The 10,805-nt window shown below is 45.9% G+C and overlaps 1 protein-coding gene across 1 annotated transcript; it reads left to right on the forward strand.

The window, feature by feature from the left end:
- Nucleotides 1-5,024: 5,024 nt before the first annotated feature.
- Nucleotides 5,025-9,432, forward strand: LOC125543695 (F-box protein At2g32560). Its single transcript, XM_048707152.2, has 5 exons — nt 5,025-6,431; nt 6,771-6,850; nt 7,033-7,211; nt 7,374-7,448; nt 8,946-9,432. The coding sequence occupies exons 1-5, from the start codon at nt 5,730-5,732 to the stop codon at nt 9,131-9,133; spliced, it is 1,224 nt and encodes a 407-aa protein (XP_048563109.1). The 5' UTR covers nt 5,025-5,729; the 3' UTR covers nt 9,134-9,432.
- Nucleotides 9,433-10,805: the final 1,373 nt, after the last annotated feature.

The following is a 10,805-nucleotide window of genomic DNA, read 5'->3' on the forward strand; positions in this document are numbered from 1 at the left end:
GAGCCCCGTTGCCTCCACCTTATATGCATGGTTGGGGCAAGGTTTTTATAGTAGAGAGATCAGATCTAGACTGTCGCTAGGATGGCTTTGGCACCAAGTTAATCTATTGATGTCTATGTGGTCCTTCGAGCACCTGGCTGCCTCCAGGGATGTGGTGGGGCCTCTATGATCCTTGGCAGGCCTGTTGCTATGCTTCCCATGGAGAAGCCACCCTCGGTGTATTACACCGTCAGTCGGGTTGATCCTTCCCCATGGTATGAGGATTCGCCACGTCGACGAGTTGATTCTCCCAGGCCACATGATTATCTGCCTCATCGCTAAGATTCCTCTCCTCAGCGTGGGTGGATTCTTCATGGCATTAGGATTATTCTCCCATGCGGCATGGTGATGGACCACGTCAAGGGGATCAGTCTCGCCAAAGACACGAGAACTCATCGCAGAGATTACTCTCCTCAACGCGGGTGGATTCTTCACGACATCAGGATTATTCTCCAAGGTGGCATGGTGATAGACCACATCGAGGGATCGGTCTCCTTAGAGACATGAGAACTCACCTTGTGGACAAGATTATCATCCTCAAGATGCGTGTGGATATTTTTCACAAACCTGAGTGGACAGAGTGCGGAGGCGCCATGAGGCAAAAAGAGATATATCGCCTAGTTCGAGTTCTTCTGGACCAATGCGCGTTAGTCAAGAAATATGTACTCCTCCATTCCTAAAGCAGCCCCAGATGGTCTAGGGGTGGAAAAGTAAGATGGAAACTCCAAGCCAGAGACCTGCTTGATGATTACTTCATTGACATACAAATCGGCGAGGAGATGAATATGTTTTTATGCGAAATTTGTCTTTGATGCTAGAGCACCCGAGTAGATCCTCGTTTAACGTCATACTGGCTTATAGCATCTATAGTTGGATGGACCTTGAGAGGGTCTTCATAAAAAAATTGAGGTCACATACAAGCGTCTAGGCAGCTTGCAATATTTGCTTTTATGCGTCTAGAAAAATGGTGAGAGCAGTCGGTAATACATCCAGAGATGGACTACTCTTCACGACTCTGTTGAAAATGTATCCGAGCACCAATGCATGCCTTAAAGCAAGACATAAGATACGAGCATCTATGTCTTAAGCTTGATCATTCTGAAGTCCACTCAATGAACCGACTAATTGAGATTGCCAATCAGTACACGAATGGTGAGGAAGGAGATCGGATCAACAAGGGAAAGGAGAGGGTTGAGCCTTCAAATCACAAAATCGGTCTAGTTAGAACAAGAAAAATAATGATAACGACCAAAAATTCAAGCGGAAGGCAGATAAAAATGATGGACTTAGTGGTGCAGAGGCAGTTGCTGATCAGAGCAAGAAGATCAACTAGAAGAAAGAGTGGGTTCCTCGTATAAAGGCGGCCGCATATGACATTATCGACAAATCGTGTGTTACTCATAGCAGCGAGGAGCATGGCTGAGCGAAACACACCACTTGACAATGTAGGATTTTGAAGTGGATCCAGTCGGACAAGTCTACACCTTCTAGTGACAATGACAAGGAAGACGGCGGGGATGAAGGAGATGTTGGATTCCTGAGTGAAAAGGGATTCCTACCCATTTTGCAACTCATGAGTCCAGGCACATCCGGAAGCTTTGCAGTTGGCATGTAAATCTGTTGCACCCTCGACCCCAAAGTTCTTTAACTGATTGGAAATGTCTATTACTTTCGACCTGTCGGATCACCCACCACACAATCCATTTCTAGACTATACATCTTATTACAATGGTTATATATCTTATTACAATGGTTATATCTCTATGTTGCGAATTGCTATATTCATATATGTGTTGAATTGTTGTTATTGTGCTAAGAGTTAAATAAATATTGTGTTGCAATTGCTATGTGATCATGTCATTGAGATAATGATTTTAAATAGAAACATGTTGCAATTGCTATGTCATAATGTCATTATGCTAATAGTTACAAAAATAGTAATGTCTCCTTGCCATGTCATTGTGCTATGTGTTCAAATGTCTTTGTGTTAGTAGTTGCACAAAGAATAATGTCAAATTGCTATGACATTGTGTTGTATGTTCAAATGCCATCATGCTATATGTTCAAATCTCATCTGAAGTGGACTCACTTTCCAACATATGTAGTTATTTTTGTTGCACTCCACAAAAAGATCAAATTGTTGGTTTTGTCCAATGAGGGGCATCAACGAAACCAACATGATCAACTCTATTTTGTCCCACCACCCGCTTTTTAGAGAAACCCCGGGGCGAGGGTGCTATATTTGGTTTCCTCGCATGCTGGTGGGTGATATGCTAGGCTACTTCATAAAGTAATTGGTGTTGTCTTCTGTTTGTGCTTAGATGAGCATACTTTGTTTTTTCTTCTAAATACGGATACATGATTCACGTCATCGCCATTGTGATCTTTATGTGTACTACTAGATAGAACACTCCTTTTAGATGAGTGTTGTGTACAGTGAGACAGAAATGTCATGACGATGATGTTTCCTGATTTCAGCCGCACTACACAAAAGGATCGAGTCTTCACGTCATTAGCTGGTACAATCGCTCCAACTATTGATCCAAACTTGCTCTTTGGTGGTTGTGAAGCTGGGGTTGCACTACTAGCAGTAATTCTGTTGGAATGCTAGCAGTACATGCTTCTGCTACCATTCCAAAATCTACATCACTGATTGGTCAGTATACAATGGGCGGTCAGTGATAGGTCTCTTGCTCGAGCCCTTCTGTTAAGTGGTACTGACAGTCTGTCAGGTCAGTGATGAGCCTCATCGCAAATGAGTCTTTTGAACCGGTCCATGACGAAAGTATCATCATGAACCCCGAGGCAATGACGGGCCACTCGGACATCACTGATGGCACTATTTGGCTGGCCGGTGTTGTTCGGATCTATAGTAGTGTATTCAGCAACAACTTCTTCGAGCTCGATAATGAATGAAGAGCCAGGCAGATAAAAAGCATGGTGAGCGTTCCTTCCAAGTGGAGGAAGATGTTTATTTAAAGTTACGACCATATGTTCAAACTTATATTGCACGACGCTCAGACCAGAAGTTGAGTTGCAAATTCTTTTGTCCTTGATAAATCATTCAAAAAATGGGTATTGTTGCCTACAAATTGCTGTACCACAAGGCGGTCTTATTCATCCCGTGGTCCATGTCTCCCTCTTGAAAAAAACTATTCTTGCTCAAGCTACTCTTGAGGTGGATCTTCCCCGTTGCTTGTATATCAATGGAGGCGGATCTTTTGCCTCTTCACATTTTGGATACCAAGCAAATTCAAACTAATGCATCTTCTACTTCTCTTGTGCAAGTGCAATGATTTTCATTGTCTGCTTCTTTGCATAGCACGGAGAACAAGGGGCACTTTATTGCAAGATCATCCCAATGTGTTTGCTTGGGGTCAAGCAGGTTTTAAAGGAGGATGAAGTGTCATGTATATGGACTAGCGCACATCATCTAGTACTAAAGCGGATCGACAGGAATAAGTCGAGGCCAAGTGAAGCCACGTGCGGTGCGCGTGCGTGAACTGGCTACGTCCAGATCCCAGCCGCTTAGCTATGTAATGGGAAAAGAGGCTACAATAGAGATAAGAAGAAAAGTACTAAGTTTTAAACTCCATTTCCTTTTCTTCGGCTACTACCTTGTATCTTCAATCCTTCTTCTTTTCGAGTTGAACTGATCGTAACAGCTCTTCGAGAGATGAGAGAAGGAGGAGGACTCACGGGAAAGGGCACTGACCATGCGCCGTCATCGAGCTCTGTTGCGCTCCGCTCCGCTTCTCATCTCGTCCTATAGAGTTGTTCTTTTCCTTTCCCCACGAGGGCACGATGGGGTAAGCGGCGCGGGCCAAATACGTAGCGAAGCTGAGGGATTTGGCTCCAGATTGGAGAGTGGGGCGAGCATGTTGCCGTGGGGCATGCAATATCGGGCTTCATTTCCACGCCTGAATGTTGTGACCAACCGAACAACGTTATTCAGTCTACGTGAATGCAGAAGTCCAATTCGAGCTCCTAATATCAATATCCAAATGGTGTGTCAGAGCCTCGGTCGGAAATAATGGTATGCCCCCAATCTGGTCGAGAATAAATTTCATTACTGCATTTATGTTGCGCAAAGTAACAGGTGAATCCTGGCGGTACCTGGCCTTTATCCGACACAACAAAGGATCCTCGGTTGCGAGTGGGATCGAAGAATGGAGTACACGATGTTACAGCACAAAATGGATATTATCATTTCTTCGGCCTCTTAGGCTCGTACTATGGAAGGTGCTTAGGAAAGTTACTTAGAGAAATAAACCAGTTTTTTCTTAAGCATCAGTGGTTATTTGTGGAGGGTAAACGCTTCGTTAGTCACCACTTACGTAGAGATAAGCACCGATGCTTAACAAAAAAATGATTTATTTTACTAAGCACCTTCTTAAACATTTTGCATTTTATAATGCCTTAAAATACAATCAAGTTCCGTATTAGCATAGTACTGGCACAACGTGTTGTAGAACAAGACACAAGGTCATTTTCGGTCCTTTCACTACATCTCAAATAAGTAGGCAAAATCTGTGGAACACGTCGCCGTCCTTGCCTCCTCAAGTTGCCACAACTCAACATCCAAATCGCGGCAAAAGCAAAAGCAAAAAAATAAAAATGTAAGGTCGAGATCCCTGACAAACCTGAAGCGCAGATGTAGAAACAAATGTGCGCACACACAATTCCTATCAACAAAAATCCTCTACTAAACTTGACCATGAATTCTCCATCCCCTCCGTCTCTCTCTCTCTCTCTCTCTATTGGCCCCCGTGGAACACAAGAAACCTCTTATGATTGGCTCTAACAAACGCATGGCTCCCAATCAATTATTGGTGCTCGTCCCTCCCGGAGGGCGCCACAAAACAAGAGGCTTGGAGGCAAACAAGGAGAGAGATGACAACCGCCCGCGCGCGCGCACGCCAGAAACGAGTTCCACTCATAAATAGATACTCGTCTCCTTCCTCCGCCTGCGATCCTCCTCCCTGCCCCATTTCTCTCCTTCCTCCACCCACCCGGCTTTCGTTTCTTGGAAGCGAGAGGAGGGACGGGGAGGGAGAGGGGGCGGAGGGCGCCGGTGAGCTTTGCCAGGGAAGCTGCTTGCGTGGGGCTTTGCACGGCCGGGCCCCGCCCACGCTTCCCTCTTGCTCACTCACTCCCACCAACGCTCGCCTCTCACCTACTCTCTCTCTCTCTTATCTCCTTCCAAGATCCCTTTTTCCCTTTCGTCTTTGCTAGGACCATTCTTTGATCTTTCCTTGGCTCCAAATACTCCCGTTCCAGCTGCGGAGATCCCACCTCGGTTCCCTCCCGTCCGAGTAATCAGCTCGAATTTGACTTGTTTCTTGCTCTTCTTTTTTGTGGCTGCTCAGTTGGTGCGCGTCTCCGCTTCAATCCGAGAACAACCCCCGCTCGGCAACAAGTGTCCCCCCTTCTTCTCCGGGCTTCGATTCGATCGAATCCCGCCCAATATTTTTCTAACCCTTTCTGAAGTGGGTTCCATCGCCTAGCTTTCTCCGATCGGCCGGAGAAAGCAGCTGAGCTAGTGGTTGATGCGGCTGTGGTCGTAGAGGCGGCAGCATCTCACCTCTCTTTCTTCCACTGGGTCTGGGTCTGGGTGGCTTGCGTTGTTTATTTGCGAGGAGCACTGTGCAGCCGCAGTGCTCCACGCCTCGCTTATTTGCCTCTCATCAATGCTTGCCCTGGTCGCCACCTTCGTCTTCTCCTGCCTCCTCTTCTTGTCCAAGCCATGCGCCCGTGACATGAGACTCTTCCTCGCCTCCATCTCCCAACAACTCGCGCTCTCGCTGCTCGGATTCTTGGCCGGCTACAGGCTGCTCGGCGGCGTCGCCTCCAGGGCCACGGCCACGGCCGTGGACGCCATGCCCCTCATGCCGTCCTTCAAGAGGAAGCGCCCGGCCGCCAAGCTGGAGACTACGGATACGACCGGCGAGCCGTCGGTGCTCGACCTCCCGGAGCTGGCCATCGACTGCATTCTCGCCAAGCTGCCGCCGGCGGAGCTGCGGAACATGGCCGCCGTCAGCCGGTCCATGCGGGAAAGGTGCAGGAGCGATCACCTCTGGGAGCGCCACATGTCCGACAAGTGGGGTTCTGTCCTGGGTACCGCCGCGAGGGACGAGTGGAGGTCGTACCTGTCCTCGTCAACCGCGGCCGGCGGCGGCGCGTCGGGGTGCGGGTCTGCTGGCAGCGGCAAGCACCGGAGGTGGCTTGCCGCGCTGTCCTGCGTCTGCCCGGTGGTGTCCTGGATGCGGCCTAGGGCTGACGGCGGCGCCGGCACGTCCGGGGGGCCTGTGCTGGATGATTCCATCATGTCGTGGTATCTCCACCTGGAGAGCAGCAAGTTCTGGTTCCCCGCACAGGTCTACAACCGAGAGGTACAATAATCTTCATGCTTGAGCAGAGCAGTTGCTATGATTTCATTTCATTATTGTAAAGCATGCAATTAAGTACGCTTTGTTAATTGTCAGTTGGTCATCCAGTGCCAATTATTAGACTGTTAGGGATGAATTATTAGAAGCAAGCTGTAGAGTAATCATTTAAACTTACACCTTAATTTGGTTGGGTGGATTTGCTTCTCTGGTTTCCAGTTGAGTTGTTCATGTTTCAGAGCTGTTCATGTTCCTGTGGGCTCCTGTCTTCTTTTAGTTTTCAACTAACGGTATTTCTGTTTCGTTTGACAAAGAAATCCTGAGACTTTCATGTTTGTTTTGCAGCATGGGCATGTTGGGTTCATGATGTCATGCTATGATGCAGAGCTCAGCTATGATTTCCGCACTGACACGTTCCACGCAAGGTACTAACTTCTGTCTGATTTTAAGCATAAACTGTGAACATGCTATATGGTTTCTAGGCACACAACTAGAGTAGTGGAGATGATTCATACCTCTCTCTTCCTCTTTTTTTTTTCTTTTCTTTTTGTGTATCTTCAAGTTCTCTATCTGAGATAACTCAAAATAGAAAGCATTGACGTGCCAGGTATCCACCACACGGGCGACGAACCGTAGTCTTGGAGGATGGCGTGCAATGGGACAGGGTCAGGGCACCTCCCGTCGGAACTCTTGCACATGACCTGCATGCCTCTGACTGCTTACATGAACTACGGCCTGGCGATAACATTGAGATTCAGTGGAGAAGGAACAAGGAGTTCCCATATGGTATGTTCCCAGGCGCCCAACAATGCAGTGTTTGCTTTGGACAGTGTTGGAAGAATCATTAAACATTGCCATATGGATATGCTATTCTTATCTGATACTGATGAGGAGTATTATACTGCTTGACGGTGTGTTCATTCATGTGTTGCTATATATGTTTGGCAGGCTGGTGGTATGGAGTTGTTGGCCACTTGGAATCATGTGATGGAAATGAGCACTTTTGTCGGTGTCATCTTAGTGGTGAGAATAGCTTTAATCTCTACGACTAATTTATTTGACTTGACTAATAATTGCAAAGTTAGTTGCATATACATAGGCTTTTCAGAATCATGACCCCATGAACATTGCAGCAAAGTTCAAAGAACATTATAATACAACATCATGGCCTCAATCTCATTTTGGTTATCCACTTATTAAATGGAAAGTGTTAGTCCGAAAATGATGACCTCCTCATATGTTTGACCTTAATTTACTTTAAATGAGTTGTATATTATGTTTATTCCCATTAACTACACTGGTTCATCGTCTCCCCACTCATCCATTATGCTGGGATACTGATAACCTAGTTAACATATTTTGAACATAGCTGACATTAACATTTCTGTGAGTGCTTGTTCCATAAGAATCCATCCTTTTAGGTTATGCTTGCTTTATTACCTATATTGAAGATGGTTTTATTATACACGATGTGCACTTATTCTCTAAACTTGCCAACCCTGAACTTGTCACTCGGTTTAAGATTCAACCCCAAACTTCAAAATCAGTCGAACCACACCCCAAATAACCCCCCGGGTTCAGGAATCAACCCCCTCCCGGCTTTAACTCACTGGAGTGGTTTTGACCTCGTTGACTGCTGACTGGGCAGTGCCATGTCAGCAGGTACAAGAATGCCAAATCTGAAATTTTACAGATCATCGAGCATACCATGTGGACTATGGGCAATTTTCACCATATTTGGTTGAATAGATTGAGAGATTCATCAAAATTTCAATTTCTGCAATTTTGGTCAATAATTTGAGCGATTTTTTTCCAGAAAATTGAGAAAAATTTACACAACATTAAGCATAGCATGTATACTTATCTGGGAAATTTTAAATAAAATTTTGCCAAACGGATTGAGAGATTCATCAAAAATTCAATTCCTGCAATTTTTGGTCACAATTTTGACCCAGCTTTTATCCCCCCACACACAAACCCCCCCCAAAAAAACTGAAAATCAAACATAGCATCTGGACTAATCTGAGAAATTTTCACCATATTTGTCGAACAGATTGGTAGATTCATCAAATTTTGATTTCTGCAATTTTTGGACAAAATTTTGACCGAGAAAAAAGTTTTCAGAAAATTTCACACAACATCAAGCATAGCATGTGGACTAATCTGGGACAGTTTTCACTATATTTGGCTGAACAGATTGAGCGATTCATCAAAGTTTTAATTTCTGCATTTTTTTACCAAAAAAAGTTCTCGTTTGACCTAATGGCTTATTTGGCACACCCTGCTGACATGGCACTGCCCAGTCAGCATTCAACGCGGTCAAAACCACTTCAGCGAGTCAAAACCGGGAGGGGGTTGATTCCTGAACCGGGGGGTATCATGTGGAATGTTGAGGTCAAGTATCTTAGTTGTTAGAAGTCACTCTGCGATGACTAGCATAAACATAAACATTGGTACTGTTAAGCGGAATGGAAGTAGATCTCTGAAGATACAAACTCTTGTGCCGATATATTATTGCAGACACTGTGGTGCTGGAGTTTAATCAATACACGCCTGGCTCAAGATGGAGGCAGTCCCTGGTGAATCGGAAGGACCACAGGGAAGAAGGCAACGAGAGTGACGGATTCTACGGTGGAATAAGGAAGCTCCAAGACAAGGATGAAATCTCAAAGTGGAAGCAGCTATGGCCAACGGATATCCTGGAATAACGTGAACTATTTCGCCCTTGTGACTCCTCCCCTCAGTCAAGCTGGCTAATTGATATGCTCCCACGACCAGCCACCCCCTCCGTTCAAGTTGTACACACGGATAGAACACGGGGTGGCAAATTCTGGTGGCTGGACACGGTTGTAAACTTACTGTCGGGCAAATGAACGCAGACTGCTGCTGATCTACGTGCAGTGTATTTAACCGCAATCTGCGCCTTTTTGCCTGCTGTTGTAGTCCTAGAGCAGAAAGATCAAATGTAAATTACAATTTAGTTCAAATTTACCACAGGTCTGTCGCATCTCTCTCTCTCTCTCTCTCTCTCTCTCTCTCTCTCTCTCTCTCTCTTTCTCTCTCTCTCTCCATTGCTGCTTTCCACCATCATGCAGCAAGTAAAACACACAGAGAGCGAGGGGAAGTAGCAGAGTTCCACTGTTGCCAACGCCTGAACTGGACGCTGTAGTCACCTAATATGTGTAGGAGGCTACATTGGATCGGCTTTTCAGATAGGCCTTGAGAGGCAAGGAAAGTAGCTTAACCACCATCATGCAGCAAGTAAAACACACAGAGCGCGAGGGGAAGTAGCAGAGTTTCACTGTTGCCAACGCCTGAACTGGACACTGTAGTCACCTAATATGTGTAGGAGGCTACATTGGATCGGCTTTTCAGATAGGCCTTGAGAGGCAAGGAAAGTAGCTTAACCACCATCATGCAGCAAGGAAAACACACAGAGCGCGAGGGGAAGTAGCAGAGTTCCACTGTTGCCAACGCCTGAACTGGACACTGTAGTCACCTAATATGTGTAGGAGGCTACATTGGATCGGCTTTTCAGATAGGCCTTGAGAGGCAAGGAAAGTAGCTTAACCAGATTACATCTCTATCTCTAATGCCTCTTCAGATCCTCCTAGATAATCGCAGAATACAAGTTTGTTACAATCAGGTCTAGCCTATGATCCTATCACAACCAAGGAAAACAATGAGGTTAAGATTGCAATTGAATGCTTCAATCTGGTAAATCCATCAACAACTTGATCCTCTACAGGAATAAATATAATATAAGTACCTTCCGTGCAACTCTTTCTCTAACTGTTAGAGTTGTGTCGAATATTGTGTATAAGGTACTAGGTTACAGTTAGACTAGGAGTTGTATTGTGTTTACATAGGATGTGAAGTCGTGTCTTAATAGGACGCTCGTATCCTAGGCCTCTCATATATAGTGGGGGTAGACACACGATGTAACATATGCCAACATAATAGCACAGACGCGCAAGGGGGAGCCGGCGGCGTGTGCCGGCGCCCGGATGGCCGGTGTGCGGTATTGTGATGGTGTTACAGGTAAGAGCGCCCGTAGTCAAGCCCCGGGGATGTAGCCATATCGGTGAACCTCGTTAACAAATTTTGATGTCGTGCTCGTTTGATTGCTTGGTTCTCAGATGATCGACGGTATGCCTCGAGTTTATTCTAACAAGTGGTATCATGAGCTAAGTTTGAGGCTTTGATCTAAAGGAAGAAGATTTTAAGTCATGATCATCGTCACAGCGGATGGAAGTGATCCGGAGACGTCGTCAAATCCAAAAAAGCAGTCAAGACGAGCAGCATGCAGCGTACAGCGGAAATCCTCTATTTGTTCGAGTTCGGTCGAGATGGGATCGATCGGCAGCGTACGGGCGGCGG

The sequence above is a fragment of the Triticum urartu genome, chromosome 3A (assembly GCF_056163025.1).
Source record: "Triticum urartu cultivar PI428250 chromosome 3A, HENAU_Tu73, whole genome shotgun sequence".
Taxonomy (NCBI): Eukaryota; Viridiplantae; Streptophyta; class Magnoliopsida; order Poales; family Poaceae; genus Triticum; species Triticum urartu.

Bases quoted from the DNA above. Each gene is read 5' to 3' on its own strand.
- LOC125543695 (XM_048707152.2), top strand. From the start codon at position 5,730: ATGCTTGCCCTGGTCGCCACCTTCGTCTTCTCCTGCCTCCTCTTCTTG. The intron at 6,851-7,032 runs GTACTAACTTCT...TTGACGTGCCAG, and splicing joins ACTGACACGTTCCACGCAAG to GTATCCACCACACGGGCGAC. The intron at 7,212-7,373 runs GTATGTTCCCAG...TATGTTTGGCAG, and splicing joins GAACAAGGAGTTCCCATATG to GCTGGTGGTATGGAGTTGTT.